The following is a 25,987-nucleotide window of genomic DNA, read 5'->3' on the forward strand; positions in this document are numbered from 1 at the left end:
CATTTCAGTAGTTATTCTGTGCGTGCCTCTGTGTGTGTGTGTGCCTGCATGTATTCGTGCGTATGTAGAAATGAGATAGGTACACACCCCGCTATCATCACAACTATCAAGCCACTAGATTGTCCGATAACATCCTCTGGATTATGTGCAGAATCTCAAGTATGTGCTAAAGTACCTCGGAGCCAAGATCGCACCCACAGCAGACAAGAGGGTCACACGCAGCTCGCGACACGAACTACAACATTGCTGGACGTGCTGCACCTCCAGCATCCAGCTGCTGCAGCTGTTGTTAACCCTTCTCACCTGGGCAAGGTTAACTCGTTTTTATACACAAGAGACAGTCTCGGATAGACCAGCTGGACGTTTGATTTTCCAGGAAGGAATCTTGGGTCTTGAGAGCAGCTGACCCACCCGACCCTCGCCCAATCGGACTAAACCGACGGTTGAAGACGGTTATCGGAAGTTCGAGAGGCAAGCAGAGCGGAATGGCGACGTCGTCGAGTGGAGACTCCTACAGCGTCCTGCTGTTGTTGTTGTCGTCCCTTCTGTCCCTCGTGTACGGAGAATTAGTGGACATCAAGCCTTTCTACAACCTCATCATCGAGCACCACAACGACCTCCGGAGGAACGTGGTTCCGTCTGCTAGTGACATGAGGACAATGGTGAGTCACCTGGCGCCTTTCTGCTCGGGTACAGACGGGTGTGGATATGTTGAATGCAGGGGCTGGTCATTAGTTCAGGGTGAAAAGAAATGAGTGAATGATTGACATATTATCGATAATGTTTTAATTTGAACGATTGTCCAAGTCCTTGTCAAAGTCTTGTAGAGTATCTACACCCTATACCTTGCCTCCCCTCCCTATCAAATTCCGACACCATCCTCCGTCGGTAATGGCCCGATCGGTCGTGCCCTGTGACAAAACATTTAGAGTCAGTTTGAAAGTGTGGACACCTCTCTGTCTTCAGTCCACAAACTCTGGTGAATCCGCGCCACCTTTCCATGCTGCAATGTTAATTAGATATGAACAGAGCTTCTACATAATAATGGTGCAGTTCATATCCATTCATTAACCCTCTTCAAACATTATGCAGATAATTCAATATCTTCTTTCGATTTGTTCAGCAAATACAAACATAATCATTATAAACAGCTACGCAGCTTTTGAAGGAGAGATAGTTAAATATGTCCGCACGCAAATGGCTGGTCTTCGTGTTGATGTACAGACGGAACTCAAAGAGAAACAAAATATTATAGTCAGACGCACGTGCCCAGGACTGTAATTAGAGTGAGGGAGGGGCATTTGTAAATCCTGGGGGCGACTGGCACACACATCTTTACTTATCTCTGGCTCGGCACGAGACACCGAGAAGCTGCACCAAGTGCACACGGCGTCAGGTCCTGGTGAGTGAAGATGTCCCCGACACGTGTTATCGCCCCATCAAGGCTCGTTGGGATCTCATTAAGAGGACACGAAGACGACAAACCGTTAGACAACAACAACAGCCAAAAATAAAAAAGGTCTTTGTGTTGTCATCTTCCTGTCGTTGAGTAAACATTCTTGGATCCCATGACGGAGAGACAGACAGGCTGTAAGGAAGTGGTCACAAGGCTAACCAGCAGACATGCTCTGCAAAAGTGGCACTTCATGTAGACGGTTTGAAAAGCTGTACTCAGATCGCTGTCAGGACAATTGCCAGAACGTGACTGTTTCCTAATCACGAATTCTGAAGAAGGGAGAGGCCTGCATTGTTAGAAAAAATAGGTAAAAAAAAGCCCAAAGCAGGGATCGTAAGTTTGTAGCATCCTTAAACTCGACCTTCGTGCTGGATATTTGAGCTCTGATAGGGTCCCTTGTACGTATAAACCCTGTTTGTAAGTTTTTCTTGGTGTATTTTCTGTTTCTTTGGTTTATCATAGCTTCTAACAGACAAATAAGCTGAAGTAAGAGATCTTTCATCCACGATGCTGTCAGAAGCAAGGGGGGCGACCTCAGTCTCGCCGTTTCTCAGAAATGCCATCTAGGTCAAAGGGCGTGAACCCAGTCTACGTGAAGCTAGCAGCTTTGAAGGTTCCATAATAACTGTCAACACACTTTGGAGCAATGAGAACTACGCCAACGGGTTTTCACGATCCAGTAAATGTCAGAAAAAAAGAACTAACCCGAAAAAAATGAGTAGACTAGACATGTCATCCATTTTTAAAATAGGAAAAATTACACCTTCTGAAAAAAAAGTAGATCGCGCTTCAGACAAACAGTTGAATGTAGAATGGTGAGATAAATGCATTGAACTACTAATTACCTACATGGCCTTTGTCAATATATGTTCACCAGCAAGTTCAGGGACGAAGTAGACTCTGTCATTGCCCACCACAACAAGTATCAGTGTGGTGTTTCCCAAAATCTCGCCAACTAAATTTGTGAGTTCGATTCAGTGAAACAATGAATAAACAGATCATCACTGTGCTTATTTATTTCATTCATCGTCTGCAGCCATGTTGACTGTCAGCTACCACAGTGACCTTTCTTGGCCTCATTAATTATGCAAGTTGACCTGTGATGGGGCTGAACTCGCTGTAAACATTTCCAACATCTGGGGAAGGTGTGCTTGCTTTATAATAGACACTAAACCCTGCTAGACACTAAAATATTTGGTGTGATCTGTAGCTATCCTCATTTTTAGAACTTGACCGTTATCTGACTTCGTTCTTTCTCCAGATTTCTCGATTCAGTTCATCTTGCAAGTCGTCTCCTTGTCCGGTTTTCAGGTCAGGGTGTCAGAGGTCGGTCAGGTTACGATTAGTGTTCGGTTGCTGGCAACTGACGATGATTACAAGGGGATTACTAGGGTTAATTAGTTGAGTAAGAGAAGGGATGGGTGCAGATGACATTGCTTTAATAGTAATTAATAGACAACGAAGAATGACAAACAACACCTGTCTGACTGGCTCTCTCTTTCTCTTTCTCCTCCTTCCTTCTCTCAACTTTTCTACTCTGTTCACGGAGACTAAAACCGGATTAATGGCTAACAAAGCTGAATCACAAAGAAAAGGACAATGCAAGCCAGAGAAGGAGGCGCCAGTTGTTACATAAAATACCATAATAACTACAATGGCGGGCAGCTGGGAGGGGTCAGTGGGTGGGTGGGTTTGAGAACTATCTTGAGCTCCTGTCAGGTAAATACGAGTCCGGGTGATAAGATGTCCCAGACAAAGGGCTGCACTCAACCTACCCGTAGCTTTAAATGAGTGGATGTTTTATTTGTCAATTTTTTTTCATCTGGTGTAGAAGTAAAATGTGTTAAATGTGAAGTAAAGTGTTTTCGCCGAAGGTTTGCTGTAGCAGTGCTGGGAGTAGATAGACTATCGGATTTACCAAATGTTTATCAACTTGTCTGGTCTGTTCGTGTGTCCACGTGTCTGAGTTTCCCAAGGACAGTTTCAGCCTGGGGAGTGTCTCAAGCATTTTTACATCATTCGTGGCATTTGGTCGGTTGGTCGGTTTATTTGAAAGGAAAGTGCTGCCACCTAGCGATGATTTCGCACTACAGGAGAAAGGACGATGAAGGGAGATGAAAACAGAAGGACAACTTCAACCCCAGCCTGTCACTTATTCTTATTTCCCAGGTGCCTCACACAGAGAAGTCATTCTGTCCAAGGTATTGGTGTCTAGACTTGTTGTCTTACTCAAAGTTCGTTTGCACTGTGTGGGAGGACACTGGAGACTGCGCCTACATCCCACACCCACACACCGGAGGCCCCTCATCAGTCGATTATGATCGCATCTGATGAGGCCGAGGAGCCCGGTCCACTTCATCCCGTGATGCTGTCGTCATCCCACCGGCAGACGATCATCAACTCAGCTGACCTCATCACTAAATCTTCTGTCACTTCCCACATTGACATCGGCGTCTAGAAAACTTTTGTTCCTGGGTTTGCCCCCTATCAAACTCTTCTAAAGCAAAACATACTAGCCTATATTTTCACACAGTTCTGAATATGTCAAAGGTAAACAACGGGTCCATTGTATGCCATGACTACATCTCAAGGTAACACGAAGTCACGTGATTCGCGTAGGATATGTAGAGGATAAGTTGTATGCCCGTCTATAAAAAGTAATTCCTATAAGGTCTGATTTATTTTATGGTTTTGACTTGTAAGCCCAGGAGCGCGAGAACAGAACACGGCCCTGGTCCTGATCCCTGCACATCAACCTCAACAATGGCGCAGACTGTCAAACATGGACTGTCACTGCTCTTGCACTCGCTAGCCTGGGAATCAACAACAACGAATTGCCATCCCTCGTGAACTTTCTGCCAGCCTGCTGAAAAAATAATAACAATAATAATAGCTGTCTGTACTGTTGACATGCTGTTGTCGCCGTCGCTCTCTGACACGCGGAGTCGTACACGTCCGCCGGCCCCCTGCTTCCTCCCAGCTCGTGAAGGTACTTCCGCTTGCCTCCCACACTTGCTGAGCATGTTTGCCTCCCTGTGACCTTATAACCTGGTCTTATACCTACGTGTCCCTTGGTGTGTAGTCTGAAAATAATGTCGCAGTGATTCTGAGGACGATGTTCAGTCCAAAGAGGTCCTCCAGTCTGTTTTGTTCAAGTGTAAGATGGCGAATGAAATATTGACAATGAAGCACGTGGAGCTCGCAGATCACAAGATGAACTTTGAAAAAAAGAACAGCATCTTGCTTTTTAGTGTGATGTACTTTGCGAGTTTCATTGTTTAAAACGAAGAAATAAGAATTCAAAAAACCTCCCTCCGTCACAGTAGTTTCCCATCATCCCACGTGACTAATTTAATTACTACGCGGTAATTTAACTTAATCAGATGACAATTTCCTCCCTTCCCTCCTTCTGTATCGTTATTTTAGCCATTATTTTCATCGTGCTGTGTATATCCGATATGTGGGATTGTTGTATAGTCAGCGACAGGCGCCAGAACACGCGCAAGGTGGTTGTGGCTGTGAGGTGATGTGGGTGATGTTGGGGAGGGATGCAGGGGGGGGGGGGGGAGCTGTAACCCTACTCCGAGATATCGTCTCTGCCCGAGCCGAAGCACTACAGATCGCCGACTACCGCAGCAACTACGACCACAAACAGGACAGGAAGTCAGGCAGACACCATCAGCTACAGGGTGGGCGACACCTGTTGAAGGACCGCTGACTACCAGCATCCTCTTTGCTCTAGTTTCCAGATGAAGACAAAATTGCCGGTGACAGATGAATGCGTGGGTTGTACTTTGAGCTGTTACTGATCGGCGAGTGCACGTGAGCAGCGAAAGGCCGAGCGACATCACACCGAGAGGTTGTTGTCTCATCTCTAAACGTTGACAGCGACACTCATCGTCAATTTGAGTCGTCAGATGAGACCAGTGCGCGTGGGCAGTGAAGGTCGTCGGTCGGCCGTTAGCGGCACAAATTTCCTGATGACAGTTCTGTTATTTTTGCCGACTGCCAGTGACCTCTTACCGTCACTTGACCGAGAAACAGGAAGGACAACTTGTGCCCCTGACTTGCCACATCCGCGTAGATGGCGGATAGTTTTTTTGACAGGAATGCACGAAAATAAACTTTTGGGGATTTTGTTTTTCGGGCTGCTTTTCTTTTTTGTTTATTCACTTACTACTGTTGCTGCGATCGTAGTAGCAGAATGACTCGGTGCAATTACAAGAAGAACTTCCCGTCTATAATTTTGTCCTGAAACTGGGTTCAGGTCAAGTTCAAAAGAGCACAAGGGTGGTGCCGTAACCTTTAGGTCATTGCGGTTTTGTCGCTAAGATCTCGCTTACAGGGACAGAGTCTACTGGGGGAAAAGGTACCATGCGCACCACGGGTATCGAACTGGCTAGTGCGCCTTTCTTCGGCCTCGGACGTCAGTCCTGTAACCACTCTGCTATCGCGGCCCCTACAGGTGCCACCATCGGTGTTTGCAGGTTTTTCTGGAGAACCAGTGGGATTATTCACTCATGCTGCGGGAAAATGGAATTAAATAATATAATCATTTGAAATAGATGAATGTACATCAGAAAGCCTAACGCACAATTTTACAACTGTGATAACGATGCTTACAGATTGTACTCTATGTTGTCAATATTAATTTAGTTTGGTTCAAGAAGCCGAGAAGTCAAATGTGCCGCCTGAGCCGGTAAACTGCTTCAATTAACGAAAAAGCAACTATTTCTGTTGATTGTCATCATTAGCTTCATGACCATGACACGTTGTTTCTGAAGACCGTTGTTACCTGGACACGTGGAGTGTCAACACCTCACCTGCCCCCGAACTGCGGTGAGCTGACAAATGTATTGGTAAACAAGCTTATTGCGTGTTAATTAAACATTCGGCATCAAAACAGTTGGTTTCCTGTGACCTTCACACACACATTTACTAACTTGGACAAACGCTTCACGACATTTGACCGGTCATTGAGTCAAGTCATGCGATTGGCTGATTAGCGGTACTCAACTTTTGGTTTTAAGTTTCAAAAATTTTAATTAGCAGCTTATCAAAAAAAAGTCGTCGTTAATCAACACTTGCAGTATCATATTTCGCGCAGCTGTTTCTTCTTGTTTCAAAAATTCCCACAAAATTATGGTTAGGGTCACATTCCCTGGCTAGTGCGCGATAAGAACACAACAATTGTCTTCTGACGGATGTTTGCAGTTTCTATTCTGCTGACACGAATTTTCAAATTAAAAAAAAAACAACAATGAACCAGTCGAAAGAGTTTTAAACACGAAAAGAGGCTGTACAATTAATTAAGCAACAAGGCCACGAGAGGAAAGTCAGCCCGCTCTACAGCCGGGCACTTAATTGCCGGACAGGGCCAGCGCTTAATTCGCTGAAACGCAATAACGACAGGAGGAAATGATTTGACAAAAGATGAAGACGATGATAAACAGCACCTACAAAGATGCAGACACTTGATAAACAAAGGAATAAAACTGCAGGCGCTCTTACAAACAGGAAGCGGAACACGAAGCCACGCCTCCCTGACATGATGCCTGCGCAGAAAAGTCCTGTCCGGCAAGCAGGGAAAAAAATGTGGGGTCGTGACCTATGACACAGAAGTTGTTTGAGGTCCGCCCTTTTTCAACGCCTGCGGAAGTGACGTCGAAGCACTTACAAGGTTAGCTGGAGACCGTTAATGAATGCTCGTGACATAGTTTCTTTGAAGGTCAGGAGAGTAGAAAACCGTCTCAAAGTCCTTTTATCCGATGGTTTCCCTCTGATGAACACCTTGGTGCAGCTACAGAGACAGGGAGCTGTCATGGACAGTCACTGACACTGTCCTCGTCAACACTGTGTCAACACTATGTGTAATATCTGTCAAACCATCTCAAAAGATGTTGAAGCCCCTGTTTTTATCATTTCTCGATGTGGTTGTGAAGATATTTCATACTTTTGACATATATTTTATTGTTTGTTTCGTTAACTGTTGCTGTCTCTGTCGCCAGATGTGGGACGACCAGTTGGCGAGGTATGCCGAGGTGTGGTCTGGACACTGCCGCTACGAACGCCCCCCTCAGCAGTCGCACCCCAACATCGGGTCCAACCTCTTCTACACCCGCGGCTACACCAGCAGCTGGTACTCCATCAGAACCAGCGTCCAGCGGAGTCTGCATGCCTGGACACGGGAGCGAGACTTCTTCAAGTACGATATGGACTGCGGCATGGCTTGCTCCTACGTGCAGGTGAGTCCTCGTCACGTGGTAGTCACGTGGTATGTGTTCGTGTCTTGATGGCATGCATAGTTGAATGAGGATGCAAGCTTTTTGACAGACATGTCATGACGATGATGCAAGATAGTGACGTCAGCGTCTGTTACAGATGGTCTACTCAGCTACCTACCGCATGGGCTGTGCCATGAGGAACTGTCCTCACCTGGCGGTGCGAAATGACAGCGAGGCGCAGACAACTCTCTTCGTCTGTTTTTACTCACCCAAGTAAGTCTGGTCACGCGGAACACGTAAACCTAGAAAAGTTCGGAATCCACCCGGAGTCCTGCAAATATCATAGAAGACGAAGACGGGAGACTTTCGAATTTTCAGATGAACGAGTACCGTTGAGTCGTTACCCAGGGTGGGACTTGACTACAACTTGTTGAACTTATTACTTGATATAGATTAAAAGTAAGCGGTGTTTGACAATCTAAAAATAGAAATTATATATATATATACTGTGAGTGCATGCTATCGTCTGTGTACAGGGGCAAGCCGATGGGTACCTACCCATACCGCACAGGCAGTCCCTGCTCATCCTGTCCTGTGGGAACTCAGTGCTCTGAGGACCTCTGTGAGTATGACATACAGAAGCCTTATGTGCCAATAGGCTTGTGATGCTTTTCACGTATTGTGAAATAATGTTTGAATAATAATTTAGAGTATTGCGATTGGGTGCTTAGCGATATTCTACTTCCGGTTCAATGTTTGACTTGGAACTGCGGCCGGTCCATGCAGAATTTGTTGACAATATTATCATCGGTATACAGCCAGTAGGGTTTTTTGTTGCTATTTCTGCAAATATATTATTTTCTGCTTCAAGTTACATTAAAAAAATTTTTTGTAATTACTCATCTGTCCACTGTCATCGCCGACAGATGTCCCTGTTCATCAAATGCAACAAAAGTAAATATTGAGTTCATTCTTTCTGCAGAATTATTGCGTGTGTCTAAAGATTGGATATCTATGTATTATTTCTGGTGTATTATGATAACTTTTTATGAAAACAGTTTAGTATTACATACCCTCTATGCCAGGTGGGATGATGATGCTAGAGGAACTCAAGGAGCTGGCTGACAGCCCCTCACCTTCCGTATAGCTGAATATAAAGCTCCACGCACAGCTGCCTTGACAGCTCCCCGTACAGCTGTCATTTCGAATCCTGCTTCTCAAGGTATGCTTCTTGGTCTGCAAGCTGTCGATGTGCATGATAGTCTCTGTCTTTGTTTGAACGCTCTCGAGAGTTTTAAGCGAAATATTTTACGAAAAATTTACGAACATTCTTCTGTTTGCTCAGTTGATAGCAATGAAGTGATAGAATTGTTATTTGTTGTTTATAGAATACTTAGCAAAGTTTTTCAAGTTTGAGAACATTTTTAACCCCTTTAGTCTTATTTTGGGGATATGTCAGCGTCAGTATATTTGATTCTCGGCATTTAAAGTTTCATCTTTTAAATGCATTCATTGAGAAGTTTACAGTTTTCTTGACAACGTACATGTGTGTGTGTGTGTGTGTGTGTGTGTGTGTGTGTGTGTGTGTGTGTGTGTGTGTGTGTGTGTGTGTGTGTGTGTGTGTGTGTGTGTGTGCTCTTGTCCATTTTATGTGATGTGCATGTGCAGATGCCCTCACAGATCAGGAGGAGTACTTTATGCTTCTCCTCCACAACCGTCTCAGGGGTGATGAAAATCTGCAGTCACTTGTAAGACATTGTTTTATACTCTGCATCCAGTAAAAGTCAGACTTGCATTCATCCACGCGTGCTGCCCCCATCCCCACTTCCCCGCCACCAATTCCCGCAAAAAAACTGTACTGTGAATTTTTGTAACAATTTTATGTTTTATTAATTAGCCAGCAACTTTGGAATTAATTTCATATTAGACTCGGGTTGTCCTGTAACAAACCACTGACATGAATATTGCCCATCATCTCAGGTGTGGGATGCCGAGCTGGAGCTGTGGGCCAAGTGGGTCATCAACTGTAACGTCGACTACCCCGGCCCTCGATACGCCTACACCAACTTTTACCAGGTCCAACCTGTGAGTTCGTTTATTCCGTGGATATCAACGAACGAGTGGGTGGATGGATGGATGAATAAACACGCAACCTTCAGTATTACCATTCAGTTAGAGTTCAGTAACGGGTACAACTAACCAAACTGTTGGCTTCTCTGGAGAAAGTTAAACAGAAAGAAACCTGTTTGTTTGTAAGTGTCTTAACCAAACAGCTTCAATAATAATTCTAGCGATTTATCCGTGTATAATATTATATTTCTTCAGAACCTGCCAGTGGATTATGCCGACCATTCTGTCACAGAAAACTTCTGTGAATGACATGTCCTCTAGCGAACTTGCCACCAAATAAAATATTTTATTGTGTCAGAGAAGATGCCATGCTATTAAAAGTAATGTGTTTTGTTAGAGAACATACCAGTGTTCAGTACCACTTTGTTACAGACCATGCAAGTGTATAGTGTGGTCTATGACTGGAGACAGGAGGGTCGGGACACCAGCATCCGACTTGAAAAGGGATGCAGGACACCTTCGGACATGAAACCCTGCAACCACTACACCAACGTAGGTAGCCCCTCCCATGTCACTAGTGGCACCACCCATCCTTTCATACAACATCCTTCAGTGTATTTCCTCTTTTGCTTATCCATTTTTATATATCTTGACAACTGACCACAGGGACACACACTTGACAACTCTGACCACAGAGACACACACTTGACAACTCTGACCACAGGGTCACACACTTGACAACTTTGACCACAGGGACACACACTTGACAACTCTGACCACAGAGACACACACTTGACAACTCTGACCACAGGGACACACACTTGACAACTCTGACCACAGAGACACACACTTGACAACTTTGACCACAGGGACACACACTTGACAACTCTGACCACAGGGTCACACACTTGACAACTTTGACCACAGGGACACACACTTGACAACTCTGACCATAGGGTCACACACTTGACAACTTTGACCACAGGGACACACACTTGACAACTCTGACCACGGTTCCTCTTCCGTAGTTTTAAAAGTTAAATAAATAAGAAAACGTTTGTTGCAAGTATTTTATTTTTTAAAAATATGTAAAAAGAAATGTCCAGACATGGAGCTGAGTGTACAGCTGGGATGTTGTAGTTTGTGTCGATGTCCTGTCCAGATGATGGAGGCGCAGCTGACGTCCATGGCCTGCGCAGCCAAGATGTGCAGCAAGATGCGGGAGGTTGTTTGTATTTACGACAGCAGCACTGAGCGGGGCTAGTGTTGGTCACCCGCAGTCTCGGACTTCTCCAACAAAGCTGCTACTAAAGGAACAGTGGGCCACTTTCTACCAATATCTCCATATCCTTGTGATTCTATATCTCACAGTCTACTAGTGTTTCGACGCAGGTTCGGTGGAAGCAGATAGCTGTAAAAAAAGAATAATGTATGCATGACAATTCGTCGGAAATGCTCAAAATTTCCTAATTTTTAATGATTAATAGTTTTAAAAGATATTAGTTTAAAAAAAAATGACTAATACTTTTAAATAATCAATTCGCCAAAAACACTAAAATATGTAATGTGTTTGTCCATTCCAAAATATCCGATTCATCTTTTTCATTTGATGTTTTTTTAAATCTTAAAAAGTATGTTAAAACCAATGTGACCTCATTTGAAAAGAAGTGCATTGGGATGGTTTAGAGATGGTTTGGAAAAGGTAAACAAAAGTCAGGCTTTGGTCTCAAGCGAGGATCTTATCAACCTTTAACCTGATCTCGACACACACTTGCACACGTTCACACACACACATACATACACAAACACACATACACACATACACACACATACACACACACCTTTCTAGATGTGACACCTATTCACATGGCTGGCCTTTGGAGGGTTTACTTTTTATTTTATGTTATTGCTTATTTTATTTATCACTTCTCCAGTTTCCTTCTGTTTCGTCAAGCATTTCTCGCCAGAAAATGTAGAGCAGCGAGGAAAGCACTTGTTTTCCTAGTAAACCAACAAATCCGACAAACTGTGACAAGCAAACCATGAATAGTCATTGCTGTACATGAAGAGCAAGTAACTGTGAAAAGTTCCCCAATGTGGTGCTCCATCCCAGATAATAAGTGTCAGTGACAGGAATCTTGTCTTTTTTCCTCCTTTGCCAAAAATAGTCCGAGGCTTGTGTGAGTAAATGAATAATGAATAAACTGGAAATAGTGGGAATTATTTAGTCCCAAATACTAATTTCACGTCTGTCGACACAAGATGGCGGTTGCGATGTTTACAATGAGTATTACATTAAATTGAAACTTTGCTTCTGAGTGCTTTCAGAAAAAGTCAGAGAAGTTTGTGTGGGAAGGTCTTGTACCTTGTGTGTGTGTGTCAGGGGAGGTAATGTGAACATGTAATGTGATGTTGTGCAGATGGTTATATTTTGAGTCTGAGTGTTCACATCCCATATAAATAACGTGTTTTTTTTTTACACCAGGTTTGGCTCATACACTTTCCAGACACCTTTGTTACACATATAATCCAAACCATAATTGAAACTGATTTAAGACATTCTGAAACTCATTCCAAGGAAGTTTGTTATACATGCTTGTAATCTATCGTTACATTCATACAATTTTTACAACTTTTGTGTAATTTTCCTGATGATCTTTTACTTTTTAATTTAGAACAGAGAAGATTGTTTCACGTTCAAATGTTTACCGCTCGCTCAGAATGGTGTGTACTGTGTTTCCACTTCAGCATCTCTTTCATTTATTTGTAACTGCCATAATTTGTATTACATCAGCAATAGAAGCATCATATTTAATGTAAGTGTATTCGTAACATGCGGCTTATAATGAATATATCTGTAACTTCAGATTTATGTGTCATTAGTTTACTTATTTATTTTGCTCGCATTTATTGTCATGTCTTGCTCATTAATGATCTGTTGTTATCCATTCAAAACTAATGTTTTATGGCCGCAGGCAATGGACAAACAAAATTATCTTTGTATTGAGAACGATTTCCTCATTTTGATGACTATTAAAAAAAATGACACCCGATGTGATTTTACTGGAAGTTTTCTTCATTAGTAGGATGCAAAAATATGTTTATTGATATCTATAAGATATACTGATATAGTTTTATCAACACTAAAGTCAATGACTGATATGAAACCATCATCAGATATATTGTAATGCGTTGCAATGAATATTTGATAAATGCTTATAGACGGGATCTGATCTCAAGGGAACTCAGATTATAGGGGAAGAGGTTTAGAAAAGAAGGAGCAGGGAAAGATTCTTCCTGTAAAATATGACAAAGGGTGTGACTTTCTGCACACAATTCAGAGCAAACCTACTAGTTTCTGATTCGAGAAGTATTAGTCGGATCACTTGCTGTTGCTTTCAGCCGTGGGACTGCTTACACAGGTGTAAAATCGTTCTGACAAACATGTATTTAAAGGCGTGTATTTTATTTTATACTGTCATTAACTGATAATAATGAAGATATTAAATCTGAAATCTCTTTATACTGTGATGCATTATTCATGCTGTACTAACCGAGTTATCTGATAATAAATAATAATAAAGGACAATAATAGAACCTATCTACAATCTTTCTTGTTTGTGATAGGGAGCATTTAGTCGAGAAATATTGGGACTGGTGGATTGAGTGTGGTAGAGAATTGGTTGAGCAAATAAGCAATGAAAGAAGAGAGGATGTATTTATGTTTGTATGAGCACGTGTTCGTGCATAAGCGTGAGGGGAAGAGAGAAAGTGAAGAGCGAGTGACAGCCACAAAACAAACACAAGCTGCAAGTTCAAGCACCAAGTCCGTTGACTGGATGATGAGAACCGCTGTGTCAGGCTTCCAATGTTGCTTATTCTGGTTGATAAACACGTGTCAGTAGATGTCATACATTCTCAATCAACGCCTGCACCTCGGGTCGTTTGTCTTTCTCACTCCATTCTATCAGTCCTTCATTGAGTCTCAGATTTCATCTCTTGCTTTCAAACCAAAAGAGGAAGAAAACGCAGCAGAAGCACATGTAAACATAAACATGAAGGTCCAACACTTTAATGCAAATCGAAGCACAATCACAAAATATAAACAAAGTCAAGGAGAGATCCCCGCAGCCTGCATGTTGGGCGAAGGGACAGAACTCTCACCCTCCCTAGCTGTTCACAGGGCCCCACCCTTATATACACATATATTGAATATAAAACAAAAAAGGGAAAATAACGACACAGCTGACGGCAATGTGACCCCAGACATTTGTGTTTGTTGTTAATTTGTTCGCTGTATTTACTAATGTTGCTAGAGTCGGGGCAGTACGCTATATATGTAGTACAGTAAGTACAGTATATACAGTGGAACCTCGGTTAGCGAACGCCTCGGATAGCGAATATTTCGGTTAACGAACAAAAATTTCGTTAAAAGTTTGTCTCGGATAGCGAACAAAATTTCGGATAACGAACAGCCACATGAACCACACGTGACCGACCAGCATGTCATCATTCGCGCTCGAGACACAGTTACGTTCGGTCGTTCCTTTTCTGTGCGCATCCTTCTTATTTAGTGATTGTTGTGCTTTATTTTAATAAGATAATCCTCAATCATGGCTCCAAAGAAGATTAAAAGCAATTAATAGTAGTGAGGTAATCACAAGAAAGCGGCCAACAAATGAATTGAAAAAGGAAATGATCTCAAAGTATGAAGGTGGCATGCGTGTGGCGGATATGTGATGTCGTCTAACCCAAGAGTTCTACAAAAAAGACAGAAGGAACAGACACTGGACAAGTTTTTTCCTTTAACCTCAAAGTTAAAGAAAAGGGAAGTCTCCCCCGATTTTATAATGTCACGTGTGCTCATGGAGGGGGAATCAAATCAGTAATTCCATCCTTCCTCCCCACACCTGCTTCCAACCACGCCGTCAAAATGGCAAGTTTTCTGATGTTTAAATGCGTTCGTTAATGTTTTTATGTTTATTTAACTCCATTTATATTGCATTATAACTGCTCTCATTAAAACAAATACCTATATAGCCTGTAACTTTCAAATATTAGCGAGTCAACAGGGGCTGGGAACCAATTAAATCTATTTCCTTTATTTCTTATGGAAAAAATTGTTTCGGATAACGAACATTTCGGATAACGAACAGCTTTCCAGAACGGATTAAGTTCGTTAACCGAGGTTCCACTGTACATTTAAACAGTATTATTAAGTTCTCGTCACGACAATACCAGGGGCCGCCACTTGGTTTTAAAGTTACGGACACGAGCACATAGAAACAAAGCTAGTGTAAGTGGGCGAGTCGTCTTACAAGTTAATGTTCCATCGAGTTTGAATAAAGTATTAGCAGAGAGCGTAGATAGAGGGACTGCACTCTGGTAGCTTCCCGTTTCGAAGGGACGCAACATTTCTTAACAAATAAATACGAAGAAGGAGAGCAGCCTCTCTACATCTACGCTCTCTGGTATTAGTGTCAGTGCAATAGTCTTAGTGAATATCTTGTCGGATAGGAGACACACGACATTCGCAGACCCATTCTAAGCATAAGATACTGTATGGACATTGGGGAGCAAAGGGTACACCTATTCTTTCTCTGCCCAGGGCCGCCACGAGCCTACAGTCGCCCCTACTGCATCAACAGCCAACATCAAACCGGAAGTGGCCTACCCTCGGCCTTGGGTGAATATCATAATTATGGATTTATAATTCTCCAAAATAACCTATATTATAGGCTGCAGGATGCCGACGAGAAACACACGTTGTTATCCCGCCATGAACTCATGAGTCCTGTCTAACTGACATTCCTTGCTTGTCCCTCAAAATTCACTTAATTTACATTGATGCTGGTATGAAAAAAGCTCATGAATTTATTCCTATCTCCGATTGCCTTGGCGGGCTGGTTCAAATGATTTCGCAGGTGGACGTGCCCACCCTGTCGCACGCAGAACCAATCGCCGCAACTCACTCATTCCATATTTGATTAACACAGTTTGTCTCTTTACCTTAATTGTATTTCTTTATTTCCTATATTACCTTTCTTGCTAGTGTGGATGCAAGTGGTTGGGTTAGTGGTGTTGTAAAGTTTGACAAAAGTCAAAACACTCCATTGCGCGAGCGGATCCGTTACAGGTGTATCTGTAGTCTGTAGCATGTCACACGCCAGGTGAGGTCTGTTGGCGGGATGGCAACAGAAACAAACCTGAAAGGATAAACTTAATTGCCTCTGCCATTGTGTTGATAAACTTGGATAAACTTGCCTTCTATTGTGTTGAAAGGAAGGAATGTTACACGTGATGCCCATTCAGCTCAGTTATAATGTTTATTTGTCACCAAAAACAGTTTTTTACACATTTATTGGCACTGTTAAACCTAAACGCATAATTATTCAAATGTTTTTGTTGAGATAATGATCCACTTTTGTGGGTTGATGCGAGGGCAGTGGGGCAGTATTCGTCAATCGCTGAGGTTGGAGGCAGCACAAGCTCGCACCGGCCTAGACAGGTGTTTTCTCTCACAGCGAGGCTTTGTGTGAAGGCCGAGGTAAGTGACTTTCCATTTCAAGTTTCGTAGATATTTACTCAGGCTGTTTGAAATCTGTTGACAGCCACAGTGTCACTGTGGTGTCTAGCGAAGTCAGCTACCGACAAAGGAGATATGGTGGTGTTTGCCATACTTCACTCAGGTATGTGTCGGCGCGTACTGGTGGTGTGACACGTAGGCCGGAGGAAGGTGTTGCAGGAGAAACAGTTACACAACTCAGTAGTCTGGCTACCATATGGCCACAGTCCATCCACGAGACCGCCACTGAGAAAATGTAGAATGCAAGATAGATGTGAATAAATTATGACTGGAATAAATTACGTGGAATGTCACATGACCTTTCTCGCTCATATCGTCATATCTCCTCCCTGCTACACACCTATACACACATTGAACCTTGACTGTTTGTGCACCTTTTCTTTTTCTGCTGTGGCCTCAACTGAGACATTACAACCTGGGGCAAGGTGGTTGGACAGGGCGGCGCCTGTGGTGTGTCACCGCCTGGCAAACGAACAGCATTTTTTTTACTTCGTTTGTGTGTAAACAGTTTTAACAGAAATATTGCAGCTGTCATAAAAAGGACACCCCAACTTGTGACTATGCATTTATGTGTCGATGAATGTAGGCTGTGTTTCTATATGTAGAACAACAATGGTTGGGTTTGTTTAGGTGCTCCCAATCCATCCAAAAAAAGCTTTTGTTCTCGTTCCAACAAACATGCAGGCTGTACGTGTCGAGAATAGCGGAGACAAAAGTGGCCAAAGAAACAATGAATAGAATGGACGTGAAGAGATAGAGAGGATGTGAGTTTTGGGTGATTTTAAGACAGGGTGTAACGGGACCGAGAATGCAGAGCGAGGTGTGGGGGAGGAGGGCAGGAGGGCAGGAGGTGGAAGTATGCGGGATGATGTCATTCGTCTACCCTCTGCTCTGTTCTTACACTTCAAAATCACACGGCTCGGACGATCATAGAGAGGTACCCGGATACCACGTGTGCACATAGTGAACCGTGAACCTTGGTTGGAACTTCGTGAAGTCGTTGTTTAGATAAGCTTATTATTTATTTCCCTTCCTGTCGTTTGCTCGGCGATTTACGAGTGCATTAGTATTGCCGAACACTACATTCGCGTGTTTTTTCTTTTTAGTATTACATTAGTCGTTTGCTTTCAGAATAATTTTTGAGCAAAACTAAACAAGGCTCCAAGAAAGAAAATGACTAGAGACATGGACATTGGCCGCCATTATCCTGGCGGAAGCCAAAAACGTGCTTTGCAATCTAGGAGACAGGAATCAGCAAGTTGTTGAACAGTTGCAAACAAAATACTATGAAATTAATCAAGAGAATGTGTTGGAGGCACACGATCCACCTTCACTGTTCACCGCGTCCGATGAATTTTTTATTATCCCGATGCTGGGGAATCTGCTCATAGGCCAGAAGGTATGACTGCTCACTGACTGCGACTGGTTGGACACACTCTCACTGCTTAGACACAAGTTGTCTCGAAACATCCAGCATCTCAGTCACACTCGCTCATTCACCTGCTAGAATGGTCTAGGTGGGTTAATCACAGCAGGTCAGGCGGGGTCACGAACCGCATCAAAGCGCTGGCGCCATGTTATCTTATCGGAATAATTTGTTTCGAGGGAAGATCTACATTTGAGAATAACACAAGAAACACACATGTGTATTTTTCTGTCAGCTTATTTTACATCTCTTTTGTAGGGGACCCCAGACAGAAGCTGAGGTCACGAGGCTGCAATGCGCATCTCTCCAGACTTTGTTGTCCTTCTCGTGACAATTGTCACATCTCATCTCTCAGGTAGGAAATGTCTTTCTGTAGTTCTCCTTTTAATCACAGGTGTGATAATATTTCTCTTGTAATGATGGTTCAGACTGACAGTTGATAGTGAAATAGTCTACTTTATTACTTGTTATTATTAAATTGATTATTATTATATTTGACGAGAGTGTAAGTAGTCAAGTTTTGAGAGAGACAAAGCCTAGACGGCAGTTTGAGTGGCAAATTGCTGACAGGTGGCGTTGATATTGCTTAGAATTTATAATATTTTGTAGTAGTGTTTATTCTTTTGGCTTCACCCATCAGAGCCTTTTGCACGGATAGAAGTTTTTATTTGTTTATGTAATTCTCACCTGAGTTTCGGATAAAGATCGAGACCTCATTTTTTCATAAGGTCGTAACTGTCATCTTTCTGATCAGATGCCCTGATGGAGAGAGAAAAGAATGAGTTGCTTCAAGGCCACAACAGTTACAGAGGAGAGGATCGACTTCCCTCAATAGTACAGTTCACTGCACTTTCTCTTTTCACACCTTGGTGACAAGTTTTCACACATTTCTTTCCGTGTGAAAGCAATTTAGAAATAACAACTGTAGAATGTTCTAACATTGTTCTAAAGCATGTTGTGAGTCACGTAGTGAGTTGTGTTGTGAGTTCTGTTGTGTTACGTAGTAAGTAAGGGGAGTAATGTTGCGAGTTACGTAGACCTCGGACTGTTGATTGATTTCGTGTATGTACACAACTAACAGCACACTGTAAACCTGTCTACGTCACGAATGTATGCACACGCCATGGCAACTAATTACGAGCCGAGCATGACAGAGTTGCTTAACTACTGCTGTCCTTGACCCTAGGGTTGGGATGCTGAGCTGGAGGAGTGGGCCAAGTGGGTGATCAGCTGCAACGCCAACTACCCGGGTCCCCAGCACAGCTTCACCAACTTCTATCGGTTTGGCTCGGTAGTTGTTTTCGTTTTTTCGCTTTACGATTGCTTGCATGTCCAAGAATGCAATAAATAGATAAAGACTGATGAATTTTGCATTAGGTCACGTGTGCAATTGTTTGTCTGCTTGTGTTACTGAAGAGGAAGTTTGCAGAAATCTTTATTATCACAAAAAATAGTTCAGTAACAGAGAAGACAGTAAACAAATTAATGAATTTCCGGGAAAAGGGAATTATTTCTTTACTGCTGCCTAGAAGCTGTGTGAAACAGTTAACTAATACAGAATACCACTCGGCGTTCTATGGCCGAGTACTCTTTCAAATTATGTTAATGTGAGTGTATGACTGCTATACAACATGGAGCATGTAATATGTACCCTCATACTACTCAATATAAAAACTTATGACATGATGCAAAACATGAAAGTGTGATTGCACATTTCTGTTACAGAACGATTCCTGATATGATGTATTACTTAACATGTTTCATAAACCACACCAGTGAATGACAATATATTTCAACTAAAGAGCCTCCCAGTGTATGGCAAGTTCTACTACAGAGCTAGTCAGTGTATGTAATAGTGTATGTAACACCTTTCTGTTACAGGAAATGTCAGTCAAAGATGTCGTCAGTGCCTGGAGGCAGGAGGGTCGTCAGCCCTTTCTTGAGAGAGGCTGCAGGACACCTTTGGACAGAACTCGCTGCAACCGTAACACAAATGTAGGTATCCCGCCTCCAGTGCACCAGTACCTTAATACATCAGTGTAGCCTGCCTGTAGTTCACCAGTACCCTAATACATCAGTGTAGCTTGCCTGTAGTTCACCAGTACCTTAATACATCAGTGTAGCCTGCCTGTAGTTCACCAGTACCTTAATACATCAGTGTAGCCTGCCTGTAGTTCACCAGTACCTTAATACATCAGTGTAGCCTGCCTGTAGTTCACCAGTACCTTAATACATCAGTGTAGCCTGCCTGTAGTTCACCAGTACCTTAATACATCAGTGTAGCCTCCCTTCAGTTCACCAGTACCTTAATACATCAGTGTAGCCTGCTTGTAGTGCTCCAGTACCTTAATACATCAGTGTAGCCTGCCTGTAGTTCACCAGTACCTTAATACATCAGTGTAGCCTGCTTGTAGTGCTCCAGTACCTTAATACATCAGTGTAGCCTGCCTGTAGTGCACCAGTACCTTAATACATCAGTGTAGACCAGCAAGCCCCTTACGTCGCATCAGCAGCCTTTCCTCGCAGGACACCAGGGCTGATGTGCATGAGCGAACTTAGAAGTGAACTAGAGAGTACATGTTCAGATGTTCTTGGTGTGGTGACACAGTGTCAGTAGCTGTCTCACAGTACACCAGTGTATACAATGGTGCTATCTATATCGCTAGTAGCTGCCTGACAGTACACCAGTGCTTCCTCGATACACCAGAGTAAACAAACATGTCCAAACATGTGGTGATACAGCCGTGCCGTGTACGAGAGGACAGGACGGTGTAAAGGGAGGTAAACACGGCTTTCTTCCCACCTCATTCACTCCCTTGAACTCGACAACTCAAGTGCACTCCGGTGTACGGGAAAGCAGGTCCGCCAGTTACTAAATGCAGCTTTTTATCAACAACTGCTTCAAAAGTCGTGTTTCAATGAAGTTAGTCCTTCTACAAGTGTATCTCATTCATTTTATAAGCTGCCTGAATAAGGCAGGAATGCACCACGCAACGGCGTATGGAAGGATGGATGCCATCTGACTACGCGACGAGGTGGTGGTGAGCAGGACTTGTAGCTGTGGATTGTTACTTTTGATAAATTTCTTTTTTGACCAAAGTCCTCGACCTAAACTTCCCTAGACTAAGATCGAATCAACTAAAAAGCTTGACATTGTGTACCTCCGTCAACAAGAGAGCTCGCATCGTTTGATCTTCTTCTTAGAGCTGATAGCGACACCGGAAGTGAATTTGTGCTTTGGCCTCGTTCTAAATCTAGCGCAGAGGGGGTGGGGAGGAGGAGACTTGTCTACAAGCAGTCTGTTGAAATACATCCGTGGCAGGACTTGACTTTGTTGTACTCATAAGAGGAAGTACGAAGTCGAATTGAACCTATGGTGATTTTTTCACTTGATTTGTTGTTGTTGTTGTTTACAGATGATGCAGCCACGACTGACCTCAATGGCGTGTGCAGCGTTACAGTGCAGCAGCATGCGGCAGCTTGTGTGCATCTACGACAACATTGGAGACCGAGTGTAACATGGTTGTGAATCACAAGCTCATCTCCGATGGCTTTTAACTTCCCGACAAGCAAATGGCATTTTTACATTAAATTCTAAGCGTATAAACATATCTTGCTAGTCTGGTTCTCACATTACTATTCACTCTACACTATTTGGTCATTTGACATGTACTCCCGCACTTTCACCTTATTTTTATGCCTAGAAAGTACAACCGCTGTGGCATTATTTGTGGCTTGTCATGAACGCTACACATGTCCATACGTATGTAATGTTGAGATAGATTATTATCGGTATATTATTGTTAGTGAAATTATGCAGCATTTTTGTTGCTAGTCAAAGGCGATACGTGTATGTGTACGAATGTAATACTGTGTCAGATAACTAGGGAGGGGATGTATAGATGCTGTGCTGGGCATCCCTCTCCAGTTGGGACCATGTCTTGCCAGCAGCCTCCGCCTCTCTGTGGACCCATCTCCTCCACGTCTGCCTGAGTCTCCCAATCCTGCGCCTCCACTGTGGGTTCCAGCCCACAGCTTGTCTCGTTAAATATTGTTAAATATCTCGTTAAATATCCGTATATTGTAATCTGTAATACTCAGATTAAGTTTTCTGCTGTTGTTAATAATAATTTGATTTTGTACAACTGTGGTGTCAGTTGTTGTGAACGCGAGAAGGGAGCAAGTAGTTGTACGGCGTGAGGACGTGAGGACGTGAGTGAGGGCGAGATGCTGGAAGGTGGTGTGAAGGGGGTCAGGCGGCCAGCAAGTGTCCCCTTTCCCCTCGGTCTAGTTAGGCCATCTCTTCTCCCCCGAGTTTTGTCACAAAGACTATAATAAGGATATTATTTTGTCAACACCATTGAGTAATAGTATTTTTGGATGGAGGTCCCTGCTCTCCTGGTGGATTTCACTCACAACCGACTTCTGCGCCTTACAAAAACAAAGGAAAAACAATTGTGGAAAGGATAATATAAGCAATGAAGGATTCTTAATTCTTACCAAGCTCTGACCCTTACTTAACCTCATTATAGCGACAGGTCATAGACCCACAAAATGGGCAAAAGGTTGATCTACTGTGGTACCAGCCCTCATCTGCTTGGGAGATTGATTGACAATTATCCTTTATAAACCCTTGAAACATTACTGGGAGGTACATGGCCTCCTTGGGAGAGAATAAAGAGGATTCTGTGTGGGGTGACTTGAAAGGTCAATCTCGTAATCACAGTCGTGTACTTGGAAACCTTTGCTGTCTATAAAATAAAGGGAACATTCAAGTGCACAAATCAGAAGTCAGAAATCAGCTCTTGCTCAGTTTATCGACAAACATCACAAATCAGTAAAGAAGCCTCCTCGTAGTTTCTAGAACTTTGTGAAACGTCATACGTGGCGCCATGTTATCTTATCGGAATAATTTGTTTTGAGGGAAGATCTACATTTGAGAATAAAATAAGTAACACGGGTATATTTTTCTGTCAGCTTATTTTACATCTCTTATGTAGAGGACCCCAGACAGAAGCTGAGGTCACGAGACTGCAATGCGCATCTCTCCAGACTTTGTTGTCCTTCTCGTGACAATTGTCACACCCCATCTCTCAGGTAGGAAATGCTTTTCTGTAGTTCTCCTTTTAATCACAGGTGTGATAATATTTTTCTTGTAATGATGGTTCAGAATGGCAGTTGTTAGTGAAACAGTCTACTTTATTATCCATGATTATGATTAAAATTATGATTATTATATTTGACGAGAGTCAGAGTTGTCAAGTTTTGAGAGAGACAAAGCCTAGACGGCAGTTTGAGTGGAAAGATGCTGACAGGTGGTGTTGATATTTCTTAGAATTTATAATATTTTGTAGTAGTTGCCTCAATTGTTCTTGCGTTTTTTAAGATGGAGAGGTGACGTCTGACAGTCAAGCAAATCGCTTGCAAGCAGCCAGGGGGCGCTCTCGTCGCTCTTCTGCAGGTAAAGTACCCGTGAGACACCGCGAGATCCCTTGTGTCGTGTGCTGTTGAAAGTTTTGCTTCTTGTTGGGGGGGGGGGAGGCTTGTTTCAGATTTCTATATATATTTGCGATGTTATAGTGGTTATTCTTTTGGCTTCACCCATCAACCCCTTTTGCACGGCTAGTTTTATGCTAATTTGTTTATGTAATTCTCACCTGGGTTTTGAATAAAGATGAAGACCTCATTTTTTCATAAGGTGGTAACTGTCATCTTTCTGATCAGATGCCCTGACGGAGAGAGAAAAGAATGAGTTGCTTCAATGCCACAACCGTTATAGAGGAGAGGATCGACTTCCTTCAATAGTACAGTTCACTACACTTTCTCTTTTCACACCTTGGTGACGAGGTTTCACACATTTCTTTCCGTGTGATGGCAATTTAGAAATAACGACTCTAGAATGTTCTAACATTGTTCCAAAGCGTGTTGTGAGTCACGTGGTGAGTTGTGTTGTGAGTTGTGCTGTGTTACTTACTGAGTAAGGTGAGTAATGTTGCGAGTTACGTAGACCTCAGACTGTTGATTACGTGTATGCACACAACTAACAGCAGATTGTCGTAAGCAGATGACGTCAGATTTAAAACCTCTCGACGTCACGAACGTATCCATACGTCATGGTAGCTAATTACGCGCCGAGCATGACGCAGTTGCTGAACCACTGCTGACGTGAAACAATGTCCTTGACCCTAGGGTTGGGATGCTGAGCTGGAGGAGTGGGCCAAGTGGGTGATCAGCTGCAACGCCAACTACCGGGTCCCAGCACAGCTTCATCAACTTCTACCGCTTTGGCTCGGTACTTGTTTTCGTTTTACGACTGCTTGTATGTCCATGGATGCAACAGACAGATAAAGACTGATGAATTTAGCATTAGGTCACGTGTGCAATTGTTTGTTTGCTTGTGTTGCTGAAAAGGAAGTTTGCAGAAACCTTCATTATCACAAAAAATAGTTTAGTAACAGAGAAATTAAGGAATTTCCGTGAAAAGGGAATCATTTCCTTTACTGCTGCCTAGAAGGTGGATGAAACAGTTAGTCAATACAGAATACCACTCGGCGTTCTATGGCTGAAAAACATGTTAATGTGAGTGTATGACTGCTATACAACATGGAGCATGTAATATCTACCTAATGCTACTCAGTATACAAACTTACGACATGATGCAAAACATGAAAGTGTGATTGCACACTTGTTACAGACCAGTATATTTCTGTTTCAGAACGATTCCTGATATGATATTAATAACACATTTTATAAACCATACCAGTGAATGACAATATATTTCAACTAAAGAGCCTCCCAGTGTATGTCATCTCTACTACAAAGCTAGTCAGTGTATGTAATAGTGTATGTAACACCTTTCTGTTACAGGAAATGTCAGTCAAAGATGTTGTCAGTGCTTGGAGGCAGGAGGGTCGTCAGCCCTTTCTTGAGAGAGGCTGCAGGACACCTTTGGACAGAACTCGCTGCAACCGTAACACAAATGTAGGTATCCCGCCTCTAGTGCAGCAGTACCTTAATACATCAGTGTAGCCTGCCTGTAGTGCTCCAGTACCCTAATACATCAGTGTAGCCTGCCTGTAGTTCACCAGTACCTTAATACATCAGTGTAGCCGAGCATGCCCCTTACATCGCACAAGCAGCCTTTCCTCGCAGAGCACCAGGGCTGATGTGCATGAGCGAACTTAGAAGTGAACTAGAGAGTACATGTTCAGATGTTCTTGGTGTGGTGACATTGGTGTCAGCAGCTGTCTCACAGTACACCAGTGTATACAATGGTGCTATCTATATCGCTAGTACTGCCTGACAGTACACCAGGGCTTCCTCGATGCACCACTGTAAATAAACAAGTCCTCCATGTCGCAGACCTGCTTGGTGAGACAGTGGCACTGTTGTACGAGAGGACAGGACGGTGTAAAGGGAGGTAAACACAGCTTTCTTCTCTCCTCATACTCTCCCTTGAACTCGACAACCCACGTGCACTCCGGAGTGTTGCAGGCAGGTCCGCCAGCTAACTAAATTCAGCCTTTTATCAACAACTGCTTCAAAAGTCGTGTTTCAATGAAGTTAGTCCTTCTACAAGTGTATCTCATTCAGTTATAAGCTGTCTGAATGCAGACAGGAATGCACCACGAATGGCGTATGGAAGGATGGATGCCATCTGACTACGTGACGAGGTGGTGGTGAGCAGGACCTGTAGCTGTGGATTGTTACTTTTGATGAATTTCTTTTTTTGACCAAAGTTCTCGACCTAAACTTCCCTAGACTAAGATCGAATAAACTAAAAAGCTTGATATTGTGTACCTCCGTCAACAAGAGAGTTCGCATCGTTTGATCTTCTTAGAGCTGATAGCGACAACGGAAATGAATGTGTGCTTTGGCCTCGTTCTAAATCTAATGCAAAGGGTGTGGGAGGGGGATGGAAGAGATTTGTCTACAAGCAGTCTGAAGAATACATCCGCGGCAGGACTTGACTTTGTTGTACTCATAAGAGGAAGTACGAAGAACGAATCGAACCTATTTGCGGTTGTTTCACTTGATTTGTTGTTGTTGTTGTTGTTTACAGATGATGCAGCCACGACTGACCGCAATGGCGTGCGCAGCGTTACAGTGCAGCAGCATGCGGCAGCTTTTGTGCATCTACGACAACAAGGCAGACCGAGAAACCACAAGCTCATCTCCGACGGCTTTTAACTTTCCCAACAAGCTTGTCTCGTTAAATTATCATC

General features: G+C 43.1%; 2 protein-coding genes and 1 long non-coding RNA gene across 3 annotated transcripts; all 3 read left to right on the forward strand.

The window, feature by feature from the left end:
• The first annotated feature begins 485 nt into the window (after positions 1-485).
• LOC112559647 (cysteine-rich secretory protein LCCL domain-containing 2-like) lies at positions 486-13,349 on the forward strand. Its single transcript, XM_025230982.1, has 9 exons — positions 486-662; positions 7,465-7,701; positions 7,838-7,953; positions 8,217-8,302; positions 8,828-8,902; positions 9,349-9,428; positions 9,661-9,765; positions 10,183-10,302; positions 10,913-13,349. Exons 1-9 carry the CDS (start codon positions 486-488, stop codon positions 11,012-11,014), a joined length of 1,098 nt encoding a protein of 365 aa, XP_025086767.1. The 3' UTR covers positions 11,015-13,349.
• A 4,671-nt stretch (positions 13,350-18,020) lies between these two features.
• Positions 18,021-21,903, forward strand: LOC112560536. Its single transcript, XM_025232455.1, has 5 exons — positions 18,021-18,117; positions 18,517-18,596; positions 18,949-19,053; positions 19,644-19,757; positions 21,179-21,903. The coding sequence occupies exons 1-5, from the start codon at positions 18,057-18,059 to the stop codon at positions 21,278-21,280; spliced, it is 462 nt and encodes a 153-aa protein (XP_025088240.1). The 5' UTR covers positions 18,021-18,056; the 3' UTR covers positions 21,281-21,903.
• A 2,020-nt stretch (positions 21,904-23,923) lies between these two features.
• On the forward strand, positions 23,924-25,987 carry LOC112560537. The gene is made up of 3 exons (XR_003098552.1): positions 23,924-24,054; positions 24,630-24,743; positions 25,825-25,987. It is a non-coding gene; the product is annotated as an uncharacterized LOC112560537 (long non-coding RNA).

The sequence above is a fragment of the Pomacea canaliculata genome, linkage group LG3 (genome assembly GCF_003073045.1).
Source record: "Pomacea canaliculata isolate SZHN2017 linkage group LG3, ASM307304v1, whole genome shotgun sequence".
NCBI lineage: Eukaryota > Metazoa > Mollusca > Gastropoda > Architaenioglossa > Ampullariidae > Pomacea > Pomacea canaliculata.